The 17,149-nt window shown below is 36.8% G+C and overlaps 1 protein-coding gene across 1 annotated transcript in view; it reads right to left on the bottom strand.

Annotated features, from left to right (window-relative positions):
- The window catches only part of LRP1B (LDL receptor related protein 1B), a 2,070,284-nt gene that overhangs the window by 1,712,270 nt on the left and 340,865 nt on the right, over nt 1-17,149 (bottom strand). The window contains exon 2 of the mRNA XM_043894665.1: nt 11,223-11,345. Coding sequence (XP_043750600.1) covers nt 11,223-11,345 — 123 coding nt within the window. The remainder of the gene's footprint in view (nt 1-11,222; nt 11,346-17,149) is intronic.

Below are 17,149 nucleotides of genomic sequence, written 5' to 3'. Positions count from 1 at the left end.
CGTATTTCCATTTGTAGGACAATACCTAAACCCATGCTGTCTGCATTATTTATGTCATCCTGATGCACAATCTGAGCAGCTGTGCTGAGGTCCCACTCAGGCTGTTGTCAAGATCAAAGGATATAGTCCACATAAGGATCATAGTTCAACACCTGGTCCACATTAATCATCCATTTTGTGTCAGTAACTGTCATCCTCATCTTTCTCATAAACATATTATTTAAAATAGAGTTAGTATCATTTTACCAGAATAAAAGACTAAATTTGTATGGGTGAAAGTCCTGGCATATAGTAAGTAGGGCATGGGAAAATGGTTGCAGGGCCATGCTTAGTAAGCACCTTGAGCACAGTAATTCTTCACTAAATAACTGCTGACTGATTACATTCTAATTTTCTTAAAGAAAATGTACTTATACATTATGATAATTCAAGTTTGGTCACAAAATTCTCTGTACTCTTTAAGTGAAAATACATACCACACCATTTATTTTAAAAATTGAATTGTTGAATACATGTAAATTTGGAAGCAAAATGTAACAAAATTCCCTAGAGGTCCATGTGGAAAAAAGAGGCATTATTTATAACTATCAAATTGCATCTATTTTATTGCCTAATCCATGATCAATTCAGAATCAACAATTATGACAAGAATCCTCATGGACAGAGGAGCCTGGTGGACTACAGTCCATGGAGTTGCAAAGACTTGGACACGACTGAGCAAATAAGCACAGCAGAGCAAGATAGATTAAGGGTTTTCCAGGTGGCACTAGGGGTTAAGAACCCAGCTGCTGAAGCAGGAGACATAAGAGACATGGGTTCGATCCCTGGTTCAGGAAGTTCCCCTGGAGGAGGGCATGGCAACTCACCCCAGTATTCTTGCCTGGAGAATCCCATGGACAGAGGAGCCTGGAGGGCTACAGTCCTTGGGGTTGCAAAGAGTTAGACATGACGGAAGTGACTTTAGCATGCATGCAAGATAGATTATAGCAACCCAATATATATTACTAGCACACACTATATGTTTATATATACCAGTTATGCATGTCTGTTTCCCTCAGAAAATAATGATAATTATATTATTAAACTAAGTTTGTATTTTATGTTGCAAGTAGGTAGTATTGCAAACATGGCTATCAACTACACCACTAAATAAGTATCCCAGATCACCAGGAGGAACTGTTATGCAAAGTTGTTTTTTTTTTAATTTTGGAGCAACCCATCATCCACAATTTTTTTTTAAATCTGCAGTAATTAACTATTTGCTTTTTAATTGAAAATGTTTCTTTTCATTTGTGTAAGATTCATATGACATTACTCTAATTAGGTGTTCTTAGAGGGTTAAGAGTCAAATATGACTGAGCAACTAAACACAGCACAGCACAGAGGATTAGAACCACTACATAGGCCATTTATTCCATCAGAAACTGGTAATTTAATTTCATAATTCTAAATAAAGCCTATAACTTCAGTACTCTGGTAGTTAGTTTCAGTGTATGTGGGTTGGCCAAAAAACTCACTCCATTTTTTCATAATATGGAAAACCCAAACAAAATTTTGGTTAATACAATATCTTCAAGGAAAGTGGTGGTGGTTGGGGGAGTGGGGAGGCTAAATTGCTGCATTCTTCTTTATATTAATATTAAAAACAAGGACATATTAATATAAAAAAGCATGGAATTTTAATAGATATATAGTTGGATGCTATATAAATATGCTAGGTCCTCCATAACACAATATCATAGACTAAGTGGCTTAAACAGTATACATTTATTTCCTCTCAGTGCTGAGGCTAAAAATCCAAGATCAAAGTGTTGGTGGGTTAGTTTCCCTCAAGGCTTCCTTGGAGGGTAGATCCCCGCTCCACTCTGACTTTCATATGCCTTCTCTCTGTGCACAAGTTTCCCTGGTGTCCCTCAGTTCAGTTCAGTTCAGTCACTCAGTCATGTCCAACTCTTTGTGACCCCATGAACTACAGCACGCCAGGCCTCTGTGTCCATCACCAACTCCTGGAGTTTACCCAAACCCATGTCCATTGAGTCGGTGATGCCATTCAACCATTTCATCCTCCGTTGTCCCCATCTCCTCCTGCCCTCAATCTTTCTAAATCCCCCCTTCTTATAAGGACACTAGACAGATGGTATTAGGACCCACTCTAATAGGCTTTCTAGGTGGCGCTAGTGGTAAAGAATCTACGGGCCAATGCAAGGGAGAAGAGATGCCAGTTCAACCCCTGGGTTGGGAAGATCTCCTGGAGAAGGAAGTGACAACCCACTCCAGTATTCTTGCCTGGGAAATTCCGTGGACAGAGGAGCCTGGAGGGTTATGGTCCATAGGGTACAAGTACAGTTGCATTCTAAGATTGTGTAGTTTTAGGACTTTTGACACATGAATATTGAGGTGGTGCAATTCATCTCAAAGCTGAAGCTGTAGCTTCTCTTATTAGGAAATGCAATTTCTGAATTCCAATCTTTGCCCTTTACCCAAGAGTTATGAGACTCTTGACCAAGCAACTGGTTTGTGCTTTGAAGTGAAGTCACTCAGTCGTGTCCGACTCTTTGCGACCCCATGGACTGTAGGCTACCAGGCTCCTCTGTCCATGGGATTTTCCAGGCAAGAGTACTGGAGTGGGTTGCCATTTCCTTCTCCAGGAGATCTTTCCGACCCAAGAAATGAACCCAGGTCTCCTGCATGGTAGGCAGACGCTTTACCGTCTGAGCCACCAGGGAAGTCAGTTTGTGCTTTAGAGTTATTATTATTATTATTATTTTTGAGTTATTATTTTTAATGACCCCAATACCTGATTGTTTCTCTCAAAAAATACCTACAAGGCCAAAAGATTAATGATTCTAACGTACATGTCCTTAAATTATCAAAGTGCTATACAAGTAAGAGTCCTTTCTATAATTCCTAATTGTGTAAGATATAAATTATTAGTCTTAAAGCTATATGCTATAGTCCAAGACAAGAATTTTTTAATTAATAATTACTTATCTTTTGTTAACACCATCAAAGTTGTTGAGAAGCATTTACTTATTTGTTTTCTATCTTGGTGTTTGGTACCAGAAAGATCTGTGCAAACTGAGAGATTCTCCTCTTTCTTATCTGATCCTTGATCGAGCAAAGTAAAATTTAATCACACTCTTCCCTCTATGATTTTTCAGAAAAGTTATAAAAAAAGGAAAGAAAAAACAAATAAACCATTCAAGATGAGTATATTGCTATAAGCTACCTTTACTGAATCTGTATACTGCCACCTAAGCCCTGTCTTTAACTCATCTTCTCATGAACCTTACTCTTTGTGAGCAATTTCTCCTACCCACCAAATCAAAAAAGCTAATATTACAGAAATTTTAATTTAAAATAGTCAACCCCAAATCAATTATTCTGCCTCATCCTGAAAAGGGCCAATACAGTAATTAGTAGAAGGATGATACGTTTGCCCTAAGAATTCCATAGGCATATTATAGTAGGGTTTTATAACCTGCTTTCAGGGAAGGATAATGGAAAATATGGGGGAAGGGAGAGAGAAAAAAGCCACTGCCATTAAATAAGTTCTTAGAACAAAACATCCTTCAGTGCTTCATTTAGCAAAATATGTCATTTCAAAAGCGCTTCTAAGTGAAAGTCAAATGAAAATTTTATACACTGACTATAAAGAATAAAACATCCTCTGGGAAGAAATTTATTCACCCATGAAAGGTAAGAAGCCTTCATCCCCAACCCCAACTGCTAGATTAGTTGTGGATAAATGATGGATTGTATCATTTCTGAGAAGGCTCCTTGCTCAGCCTTAAGCCTGGTCCCTAGAGAGCCTTGCAAGACCATTTGTTTACTGTACCTCATCCCTTAAGCCATGGAGATTTTATCAGAGTTGTCGCTAGAATTCAATAATTTTACTTTATCCCCTTTATTTTACATCATTTCAAAGTTCTCATTCCTTATAGTTTCCAGTCCAGGCTGAGGGACATGAGTCCCTTTTTATCCTATGACCTGTGAACTTGAATCAAAGCGAGAAAGCAGTGACTTCTTGAAGAAGAGCGAGGCCTTCTGTAGTGCTGTTTTTGCTCCACCTCTGTGAATTGTAGTGCACGCAGTTTATCACCTCTGCCTCCAATCAAACTTGCTTAAAATGGCAGAGGCAGACTTTCAGAGATCTGTTAGCGCATCGCGGGGTGGGATGAAGAGAAATGTCACCCCTCCATCCCATCCCCACTGTGCTGGGGAAATGAACCAACCTTAGACAGGCCCTTTCAATTCACAATTATACGGTTCCTCACCTTCCGGTCTCCCCTTCATAGCAACTCTTAAGTGGAGGTCTCTTTATTATTAAAGGAGGGTCAATGTTTCTGGCCTCTTCATTGCAAAAGAGGGAAGCCTCAGAATAAAATGAAGAGCAAAACAAAAAGAATTGAAAGAGACATAAACTGCTCTCATGGGCCTCATATGCGCTCCCTTTAATCTGCAAGATCATTTCAGCTTCTCTACCTAACGAAAAGCTTAGCTTTGTAGCTCTCATATATTAGCTCATTCCAAAATGACCTCTAAATCACTATTACTCAGAAACAAGGACCATACTTCCATTCATTTTATTGTTCCTAGAGTCTCCTTTCAGTGCCCTGTTCTGCTATTTATTTTTAAAAGGCAGTATCTGTTTGCTAATATCCTCCCACCTGAATTTTATTTTATTTCCCTGACCTCTGTTAAAGAAAGATAGAAGGAAACTATAAAAGGATTTCTACCTTTCATCCTAGGGGAAAGGTCAGCCTATGAATATAAGAAGTTCATTAATATCCTCCCATCCAAATAAAGCTCAAACTCCACAACAATGGAAATACAATCAAAGCAATGGTCAGTTCAAGCAGAGACACATCTAACCCTAATAACTTAGAGCCATTTTCATTTTTCACAAATGCTTCTATTCCTATTACACAGGAGACATGGTGTGTTTACTTCATTTTTCAGTCAGAACTGGTCATCTCCAAAGTCAGAGTGAGAAAATTCTGCTGGAATAGTGTCTGTTTTTCAAATGACACTATATTTTTAAATTAGGTCGCCTAAGGGTTCCTTTTAGGAGCTGGATTCTTCCTTACCTGAGTGTATATAAAAACAAGGATGAGTTGAAAGAAATGCAAACTCTGCTTTCACCAATAACAGTCAAAGTAGAAGGCAGAGAAAGACTGTAAACTCAATTTCCTCATCTCTTAAAATGAGAAAACATCCACATTTAGGACTGCCATGTCAGTTAAACAATATTATGAACTAAACTGTTTTTTTAGCTGTATATCTTAACTTTAATCAGTTCTGCAACATGATGTGTTGGAAGAGTTCCTAGGAAAAGTCATCTGTCCCCCAATAATCTCTATATCTGTTTGTCTTAATTTTGAGTGTGATATGCCTAAGTACTAAAAACTGTTAGCAACTTTACTTGAATTAGTGTATATGGTAAATTACTCCTACTCCTAGCCACAACCTTACAAAATAAAACTGATTTTCAGTAAGAAAGGGAGAGGCGGCGATTAGGGTGCTCTATCAAAAGACCCTCAGGGTAAGGCGCTTGGTCAGAGCTCTGGACAGATAGAATATGGGGGTGTTGAGTGGAGAGGAGATCTTATGAAAAGACAGTATTTTAAGCACTTTACTGTGGGGTGGGTACTATCATGTCCGTTGTACAGATAAGGTAATAGAGACCTGGGATGAGTATTTTGTTGCACAAGAGCAAAGATGTTCATTTGGAGGAACTGGCTTTGGTGTCAAGCAGCTGAGATTCAGACCATGCCTTCTGACTGCCCCCACCCCTGCAACAGATGAAGAGAGGAAAAGAGAGTGAAGAGAGCATTATGGCTTAGGTTGCTTGGGTCCTCTGCCTGGCCAATATCTAGTCTCCTGTTATTCTTTACTAGCAGGACCATATATTTTATTTTGGGAAACCCTGTGGAAACACACGGTACCTCATGCCTTAGGTGATCAGTTCTGGCAAACAAGATCTAAGCAGAAACCTACTGAGTTTGCTTCCCATAAAAGTTATCATCCTCCTGACAAACAGATAGACTCAGCTGGCACTTGCTGTTGCCCTTTTTTCTTTCCTCTCTCTCTGGCCGAAATGGAATTATTTACTAGGGAAGGTGGAAAAGCCCTACTGTGGCTAAAAGACTGACAGCTCCATGCTAAGAATGGCACAGGAAGCCTGGGGTCATTCTGGAGCAGTCATATCAATCCTGGATTGTCCAATTTGGCACTTTTTTTCTTTCTATGAGTTTCTAAAAGTAAACTCTCTTTTGTCTGAGCTCTTTCTTCTGTTCCCTGTGCTCAAGTGAAATCCTAACACATAAGGAGATATGCAAAAATAGAAGAAAACCCAGCTCTTGCAGAGAATACCATCTTGCCTGAGTTTGGTACCATATGTAGTGGGTACTCAAAAGCTCTATGCTATGTTCCCCCACTGTGTGCAGTTACACCGCTCCTATGGTTGCAGGATCTGGACAGAGACCTACCTTCACGAGAGTACAGTGGATATGGTTTAGCTATGGCACTGCAGTAGAATTTGGCAAAAGACAATCTATAAGATAAATGCAACCTGTGGTCTATTTTTGTATGGAGTGTAAACTGAGAATGTTTATTTGTATGTTTGTTTTTCCATTTTAATTATTTTACAAACAAATGAAGACAAAGAAGAATACACAACTGAGATCACATAAGCTCAGTAAAACCTAAAGTATTTTCTATGTGATCCTTTACAGAAAAAAGTCTACTGGTCCCTGCAGAAGGACAGGACAGAGTAGAGTCAATATGAAAAATATCACAACTAACCAGTTTGCAAATCTTAGCCTCCCATAATGCCATTTTTACACTCCCTGGTTGGTCAATGAGTCACTAAGTCCACATCATGTTCTATGGTAGAATGACTCTAAATGATTTTCTGAAGGAAGTTAGTGGAGGATGATAAAGAAGAAGGACAAAGATCAGAACAAATACCCTCCTGACTTAAAAGGAAGAATCTAGTCTTAAGTATATAAACATCAGATTTCCAGAAAAGAACATACATCTGCTGACACTGTTGAAAAGTAAGTATCATTAAGCATTCAACAGAAAATCCTACAAGGAATTGCATATTGAATGCCTCGGAATAAAAGCGCTTTTCAGGAAGACTTCGCTGTCACAGGTGGTACCAAGCTTTCATTCCACAAATAACATTTCCACTATTCACTTTAATTCTCATCATACAAAATGCTAGACTAACAACAGGATTGAAAGCCCTAAGGAGAAAGATGATGATTTTCCTGATTTTCAATTCTCACAGCTTCATAGGGCCTGAAAGATGGTTAGTCGTTTAGATACTTGACAAATTACTTCAAATAATGTAAAGAAAAAAGGCTTTCATTTCTAATATAAGGCTAAAGAACTATTTCTCATAGTCAATGGTAAGGATATAAATTATTAAATTTCTCTAATTTAATATTTAAAAAACTCATCCCAACATGCAATCAGCTTATTGGTAAATCAACCCCATTCAAGAGGGGTTTCTTTGGCCTTATATGGCTGTTAGTGAAAGCTTACTTCTGCCTCATGAATAGTAGAAAATACCCTTACAACCTGGGCCTACACAAACACGGAAGAGGAAGAAATTATGTGCCTGTTAGCCTTGCAGATCCCCAAATATCTCAATTTCACTTGATTTTCATTTTGTATTTTCTTTATGCATGTATACCTTCTAAAGCATTTTGGTCATCAACCTCTCACAAGACAAGCTTTTCCTCTTCCTCCATAGCATCCATTTTTTTCGCTGTTAGAATTTTGTCATAGCAGAGCTTTCACAATGTCATAATAAATTCTATGCTATATTGGTCTTATCATTTTAAAGGGTAAATGGATTTAGGAAAAATAAGGCATTGCATCAATGATTTTCACCTAGTATTTTGTAGATACAACATACTTTGTCTTCAAATCAAAGATAACATACTTTTGTTCAGACACTGAGCACAAAATTACCCTTCCTAAGAATCAGTCTTCAAGGTTTGATTTCTAGTATTTATCTTTCACACTGAATGTATATACAGTCATATAATTATAAAATTATGCAATTATTTTATGTAGATCAGTGATGACTACATACGAATGTTATAAAACAACACATCACAAAGCACTATGATTAGGGAAAATGGTAATTGTGAACATCTGGATTGAGAAATTTAAATCTGAAAAAGTCTGATATTTTTCATAAAGCCTTTTCTCAGTGTTTGTCCAGATTTCATTTGGTACTGACTGAAACCACTTATCTGAGACAGGCTAATTAAATGTAGATCCAAATATGTTACTCAGATGAAACACCCAGGTTTTTAAAAAAGTATTTTTCTCTCTTTGTTATGTAACTACATTGGTATAAGAACTTTTTTGTAGTGTTGCTCTTGAGAATATTCAGCAATTTTGATATCTGAGAGTACAGTAAGAATGGCCAAAATGAGAAAACATTTAAAGTCAAACACAAAATTTCATTGTGGAAAACAACTATATACCTAAAATTGCAAAAATATCTTGAGCAGGCATGGATTTCATTTTAAAAGCTAAGGAAGAAGAAAGTCTCTCTCTATTTTCAGTGAAACCACATGTAATTTCTAATTTGAGGCTTTAGTCTGGCCAAAGCCCCTCATCTCTGTGAATTGAAGGACCTACCTTTTTCCCCCAAACACAAGTGGTGTTTACCTTCTGGGCGAGATTGGTATTCAAAATATTTCCAAACATTGTGGTGGAGACACATACTCAGTGTCTGTACTCACTGATACACAGAACAGATAATCAATCAGGGCAGATGCCAGCTGACAAACATAAGTCTAGTCCACTAGTGTGGCCCTGCTGGCTATTGATCATGTTCCTAGAGGCAAAGAGCTGGCGTGGAAGGAGGAGTGGAATATTTGTCATCCACCTACTTTAGCATTCACTTTGAAGTCTCTTTTGCTCTGGGTTTGAGCTTTGACCACCAAGGTCTTGCACCTTCTCTGTACCACAAATCCTCTCCAGCCTGATTCTCCTCCTGAGCTCTCTCTTGAATACAAGGGGGAACATCATTATTGTCTTTTCTTCAGCAGGATGGAAGGAGAGGCTATGGAGTCTTTTCATCTCAATCGTTTTTACACGGTGACAGGTATAAGTCTCAGGGCATTTCTCCTTCAACCCGCCTTCCTCCATATGGATTCCACCAAACCATCTCATGTCTCTGTCACGTTTCTCATCAGGAATTGAGTGATACGATCCGGGTAAAAATGCAAGCCTCCAAAACTCAATAATTTAACTTTTTAGTCTGATTATGCCATGACAATTTTTCCTTGCGTCTAATGAGGAGAGAACTCCTCTATAGCACTTCAATAAGGGAAGCCTAAAACTGAAACAGAGTTAGGTCCCACTTCTTATATAGAAGAAATACAGTCCAATTATTTATATTGTTCATGGGCAGAGTATTTTGTTATTGTTGTCTTTCACATAATTATACCACCCACATTCATATGCATGATTTTGAGATTTTTCTCATTTTCCATTTTAAAAAACTTTGTTAAGGTATAATTCACATACCATACAATTCACCCATTTAATACACACAGTTCAATGTATTTAAATATGTTAACAAGAGTTGCGCAACTATCACTGCAATCTAATTTTAGAACATTTTCATCACCTCCAAAGAGACTCCAACTCATTAGAAGACACTCCTCGATCCCCACCAACCCACTGGCCACTGGAGACTTAGCTACTTTCTGTCTCTATTGATTTGCCTATTGGGATATTTTATGTGAATGGAATCACATCATATGTGATCTTTTGTGACTGGCTTGTTTTTCTTCACATAATGTTTTCAAGATTTATCCAGGTAGCATGTATAATAAGTATTTCAAATTTTTATTGTTAAATACTATCTTACTATGGAGTTACCACATTTTATTTATCCACTATTTTCTTATTTCTTATCCATTATTTTCTTATTTCTTATTTTCTTATTATTATTTCTTATTATTATTATACTTTTTCCTTTTATCATGCATGGAGCATTATCTATGCTATAGGAGTCAAGAAAAAGTTTTCAGAATTAAACTGATGAAATTGATATAAAATTAGAAATACAGTAAACTGCAGCTCCTTCCTACCAAAAAACTGATCTATCCAAATTGAAAAAAGGCAATTAATGTAGATATTCAAGAACTCATATGTTGAGAAACTTTAAAAGCACCAGGAGACATGGAAATGGTGAGTAAGCATTGTTTCTGCTTTCATCAAAATATTGTTTCCATCTAAAGGACTTATAAACAAGTAGATAATAGTGGAGAATGGTAACCATAATTGTTATCGCTGTAATATCAAGCAATAACAATGAAGGAGTTTGTTTTTTTTTTTTTTTTTCCATGTTGACTTCACAGAACTATGTAGTTGCTTTGAGAATGATACTGATAAGCTGATATGCCTGTTTGCCTGGGTAGTAAAGACTGATACTAGTAATGCCAGATTTATCAATGTGAAAATCTAGGAGACTTTCCATACTCCTCATGATAAAGGGTATTCAAAAGAAAGTGCAGAAGATTTAGCTGTGAGTCCTGTTATTACTTACAATTTTGATTTAATGGCATTTTTCACATGACACAACCCTTAATGGACTCCGAGTTACATGCAGCGGTACAATTAGAATTAAGACTCGTGTATTAATTGTTCTGAATTTGATATTATAAAATCAAAGATCTTCACTGCATGAATGGACAAATGTAGTTTTTATCTTTCAAGTTCAAAGGAAAATATGTTCAATAATTTGTGTAGCTCTCTAAACACTAATAGAAATAATATGGGAGCTAAAGCTTGATTAGTTCATTATTCTTTGTATGTGTTCCTCTGCCTCAAAATGTGTGAGATAAATTACTGGAGAGGATTTTATTCCCTTTTAGTGCTGTGTTTTAATGGATTTTTTTTTTCTTCAAGTATAATTTTTCTAGGAGTAATACAATCACATTGAAAGAATTAACCTTGCATTTTCTTCCCTTCATGAGTTAATTCACACAAAACCACATTTAATGCTCTCATTCACATAGTCATTTTAAAGGAAATACAAACAAAAGTTTTTTTTTTTAAGTTTTCAGGCTATTTGGAAAATAAAAAAGAATAAGGTGAAATAGCAGTCATCCATGAAAACAACTGACATTTAGTTTCACATGTAAGGTAAATCTGAATGGCAAGAGAACCTTTCTACTCACAGGTATCTAAAGATTCGTCTGAATCATCAGGGCAGTCAGGGTCTCCATCACACAGCCAGCTCTGGGAGACACAAGTCACGTGATCGTGGCAAAGAAATTCACCAGGATCACAGGACTGCTGATCTGAAAATGAAAGTGTTTCAAAATAAAATATGAATGATCTGAACATGAACACAAGAGCAGTACAAAGATGAAATGTGAGAAAGCAATGCATAAAAGGTACATGAATGGGATCCACATTTTCTGTTCAGCAACAAAGCTAGACCAATTATTTTTCTTAATTTTATCCACTCAGCTCAAGCACTCAGTTTCAAAAGACTGAACTTTTTTGTAGTCTCACACAACCTATCCTAAAAATAGTTAAGAATTCTGTTTGTTTTGGGGGCTACAATCTTTCTCATGGTCAGTTAAAGCATATATATATTCCAGCAAGCAGGTTAATAGAAGATGTTGATCCAAAGCAGAAGTTCTTAAGCAGAATCTTCTAGTTTCCTACTCTGGCCCAAGAAAAGGAGAAATCAGCAATAAAAGCGAAATCTTGTACGTAAATACCATTTTTTAGTATTCAGTTCTTAACCATTCACCCTGATGCTGGAACTTCATGCCTCTATATCTATTAGATACCCCCATATCATCTTATTTTCTCTTCTCTTCTTCACTGAAACTTCCCAACTGAAAGCTTCTGCGGCTGGACAATGAGAGTGATAGAAAATTCCATAAAGCTTTGCTGTAATTCAGGTTTTTACATTTGTTTGTATTCAAAATTCCATTATTTTCCCTCCATTGTTTCAGAATATTTAGGATCTGTTACCTTTCATCAAGTCCTAGTAAATTCATCAGATGCTGCTTTTTGCAATAGTCTTATTGTCCTATAAGTCTATTCAACAAGATATTTCCTTTTTAAAAGAGTTTTAAAATATGTCTGATATAAAAATGCTCTTACAATTGATGATCTCTCTGAGTGTAAAAGAGTGTTAAGAGTGTTAGACATTTGACATCACTTATTCTTTATTTTATATATATACATATAGATGAGTCAAGATAGAAGAAATTCATCAGTCAATATGTCTTTTGATATACATCAAATACACATTCTAAGTGATATGAAAGCATTACACCATAGCTTAATTGACCTTTTCCCACTAGCAATATGCAAAACGATGGCACGTTTTCTACTTAATGGTTTGATAAAATATAGTATGTCTTTCCCTTCTCTCACTCAGCCTCTTCCTCCAGCCCCAAAGTAACTTAAAACAAGCATACTTTACGGTTCATAGGAAGACTTCCCTGGTGGGCAGACAATAAAGTGTCTGCCTACAATGCAGAAGACATGGGTTCAATCCCTCGGTCAGGAAGAGCCTCTGGAGAAGGAAATGGCAACCCACTCCAGTACTCTTGCCTGGAAAATTCCATGGATAAAGGAGCGTGGTAGGCTACAGTCCATGGGGTCCTAAAGAGTCAGACAAGACTGAGTTCACTTCACTTCCAGTTCACACACATTCACAAAACATACATCCATAATTAACTTTTCCTACTCTACACTATGATATTTTCTCAAAGTTCATATAATTTTACCTTATTACATTTTCAATAAATTCACTATCAATTCCACACTCATTACCACTGCTATCATTTTTGTTTTGTTTTTTTTTTTTTACATAGGCTGCTTCTGTATATTCTAAATTTGGCCTTAGAGCTGGTGCTATAGAATCAAAGATATAGAAGTCTCAGTCTTTGTCTTGAAAAATTCACCAGCCTATTTGTACCAACAGAACCGAAATTAAAAAAAAAAAGAAAGTACACTGTGTACAAAAAGGTGCCAAATAAATGATGTAGAAAATAACTGCTAAAAGGAGAGCTCACAAGTAGAGACAGATGGAGACAAAGAAAATTTGGGGAGATGTACTAAAGTATTTTAAAGGTAGGCAGGATATAGCTGAATGGAGAATAAACATGGGACGTTCCAGAGAAGAGGAAGAATAAAAAAATGCTAAGGCACTGATTACTAAATTGCATTTGAGACAAATATTTTATATTGTAATTGAAATGACATTCAGGTTATAAGATCTAAGTTTTTCTCCACCAAACATTATGTGTGATATTTATAAGTATGTTCCAACGCTAGGAAGGGGACTTAAACTTTGCTTTTAGGCAGTCATGTACATGTAGTTAATGCAGGAAAAGAGCACATGATAAAATTCAAATTATTTTTGCTTGTAGACAGAGACTATATAATTTATTATCAAACTGGGAGAGATCTTAAGAGTGAAGGAAGATATTAATAATTACCCTGGGGCAACAAGTATAAACAAGGTCTCAACCAGAAAAATCAGAATGACTGTTCATTATAACTATAGCTATTCTGCATTTGGTGATTTTTGAAATGCTAAGTTGTAGCATCCCTCATTCCCCCCAAACTCTAATTGCTATCAAGAAAGGGAGAAAAAATGGTGCCTTGCTAAAGGCCATTATATAGTGCCAGACTCAGTAAATAATCAATAAGAATTTGAAGTATAAAGAAATGAAATGGGCCATACAGAACAATTTATGGGTGATGAAAAATAATGTCTCAAAAACATAGGTCATGTTTAGTAATGAAGGACTTTAAGTACTGCAGGAAGCATTCTGTAGATAATTTGAGGTCATGGAAAAGTACTTAAGAAAGGGTATTCTTGATAAACTGCAGAGTCATCTGTTAGGAGACTATTGCAATTGTCTAGAAAAAAGTTCAAGATGATGGGGGTAAAGCAGTGGGGACTAAAATGGAGACTCTGTTCTAAATGATGTAATTTAAGAGTTAGGAGTTGCTGACTAAATGGTTGAGAGGCTCAAATATGCCTCCAGGTAAACAGCCTCAGAAATTGATTAGATGGTGTCTCAAAACAAAAACAGGATATAGAGGTGGGAAACAAAGAAAAGATATTGTGTATGTGAATGTAGATTTGCATATGAGCCTGGTCACGGGGACAGTGGAATAATAATAGTAATGAGTAATTAGTATTTTATAATGCTCTGTAGCTCAAAAAACAGTTCCATCCCTGGCATTTTTATTTCTTATTTTATTTATTTATTCAACAAATATCACTGGGCTTCTACTATGTTCTAGGAATTGAGGATACAATAGTAAGTAAAACAAAGCAGAATTCCTTGCCAACATGGAGTTTATGTTACAGTAGAGGATAGAAACAAAAATAAGTAAGTTAATGGTAAAATGTATTAGAAGACAAACCCTATGGATAAAAAAAGTAAAACAGAAATGGGTTTAGTGTTAGAGACTGGGAAGATTGATATAGAACTTGATATAGAAGTTTGATATAGAATCAGGTAGTCAGAATATGTCACAGAGAATGTAAAGGCTTATAGACGATTAGAGTGACATCCATCTGAATAGAAGGCCATTTGTTAAGAACCTGCAGCAATATTTCATTATATATATAGGTAGCACATCTTTATCCATTCCTCCATCAATGGACATTAGGTTGCTTCTATGTCCCAGTACTGCTGTGAACAAAGGAGTGCATGTATTTTCTTGAATTATCATTTTGTCTGAATATACGCCCAGGAGTGGACTGTTGGATCATATGGTAGCTCTATTTTTAGTTTTCTTTAAGGAACCTCCTTACTGTTCTCCATGGTGACTGCATCAATTTACATTTCCATCAATAATGTGGGAGGGGGTTTCCCTTTTTTCCACTCTTGTCTCCAATATGTATACAATGGAATATTGCCTGCATACATGCTCAATCACTCAGTCAGGTCTGATTCTGCAACCCTATGGACTGTAACCCTTTAGGTTCCTCTGTCTATGGGACTCTCCAGGCAAGAATACTGGAGTGGGTTACCATTTCACCCCCCAGGAGACCTTCCTGACCCAGGGATTGTACCCACATCTCCTGCACTGGCAAGCAGATTCTTTACCATTGAGCCACATTATTACACTGAGGAAAGTAAGTAAGATCAGGAAAGACAAATATATGATATTGCTTACATGTGGAATCTAAAAAAAATGGTATAAACAAACTTATTTACAAAACAGAAATAGAGTTACAAAGGTAGAAAATAAACTTTAGGTTACCATCAGGGAAAAGTGTGGTGGGAGGGATAAATTGGGAGATTGAGTTTGGCATATGCATACTACCATATATAAAATAGATAACTAATAAAGACCTAGTGTATAACACAAAGAACTCTCCTCAGTATTCTGTAATGACCTATATGGGAAAATAATATAAAAGAGTGGATATACATTTATGCATAACTGATTCACTATGCTGTATACCTGATCTAACACAATACTGTGAATCAACTAGAATCCAAGAAAAATCAATTTGATAAAAGAACTGTGGCAAGAGGGGATCCAGCAAATTTAAGGAACAATAAGAAATGCTGAGTCGCTGGAGAAAAATCAAAAAGCAGAAGAACTGAGGTCAGGGAATCAATAAATATGGGGTTGAGGGTGGCAGATGAAGGCTTTGAGTTTAAAAATAAAATAAGATAGGAAACCACTGGAATATTCTGAGTAGAGAGACACAATCTAAGTGACCTCCTTTCTAAAGGATCACTCTGGCTCCTGTGTTGAAATAGAGTACAGTGAAGTGAAGGTAGAAGCAGTGAGGTCAACTAGGATATTATTGCAATGATGTGGGTGAAAGGGGATAGCTGTGCGGATAAATGTGTTGGTGAAATGGAGTTTCAAGATGATTTGATGAGGAAACTGAAGTTGAATGTCTTTTCACCCTCTCATTAGATGTCAGCATCTTAAATTCAGATCTCTGACCCCAAATGTATAACTTTTCAACTTTTTTTTTTTTTTTAATACTGACTACGAGGTGCTTGGGAGACATCCAAGAATAAATATGCAATAGGCAGTGACAACTCGAAGTCTGAAATTCAAGAGAAAGTCCAAAACTGAAGATACAGAAAAGAACTGGAGCTGTACAAAAACACTGAAAAGTTTAAGAATAGATTTAGATGAAATTAAAGACAGGTGGGGGGAGAGAGAAAGACAGAGACAGGAAGAGAACATCAACAAAGTAAGAGAAGGCCAGGGACTTCCCAGTGATCCAGTGGCTAAGACTCCAAGTTCCCAAGATAGGGTGGCGAGGTTCGATCACTGACCAGGGAACTAGATCCTACATATGGCAGCTAAGAGTCTGCTGTGCTGTGCTTAGTCATTCAATCCTGTCCGACTCTGCGACTCCATGGACTGCAGCCCACATGCCATAGCTAAGACCCTGGGAAGCCAAGTAAATAATAAAAGAATATTAAAAAAAAATGAGCAGGTCAGGCATGGAGATAGAAAGTTTATCCAGAGATACAAGAGAAGGACAAGGGGGAAAGGGATGCATTAAAATCATGGAAAATTTTAAGAATGGATTGACAAAGGGGTTCACCAATGACCAAGCACAAGTAGGATAAATTCTAATAAGATGGAGCAAACTTGAAGGTCGAGGGATACATGTCATTGAAGGGAGAGAGACTGGAGGCTCCAAAATGATAGGAAAGTACAGCAGCTCCTAAGAACTCAGAGGACTGGGATGCAAACCTAACCAACAGTGGGAGCATCTGCCCTGAGGAAGAAAGGATAGAAAAATGAGACAGATAAAGCATTAGCTGGTAGGGAAGAAGGTTAAGGTATTCCTACATGGTTGTGTCTTCTCAAAAAACTGAAAAGCAAGATTCACATTTGGAATTTAAAGAAGGTAGAATTGGAAAGAGTGGTAAAGATTCAGAATGCATAGAAAAATGAAAAGGGAGTCAACTAGAAATCTGTGAAAGGATGTCTTTCTAACAGCAATGAGAATCCAATTAAGTTGAAAACTATATATTTGACAGTTGATTTGTTTTATATGTGTGTCCAAATGTTCACCTGCATTGAGCCATAGATACAAATAATTCCTTGGGAAAATGCCATAAGAAAGACCCTA

Source organism: Cervus elaphus, chromosome 33 (genome assembly GCF_910594005.1).
Source record: "Cervus elaphus chromosome 33, mCerEla1.1, whole genome shotgun sequence".
Lineage (NCBI taxonomy): Eukaryota > Metazoa > Chordata > Mammalia > Artiodactyla > Cervidae > Cervus > Cervus elaphus.
This window is presented reverse-complemented; position numbering and strand designations above follow the sequence as displayed.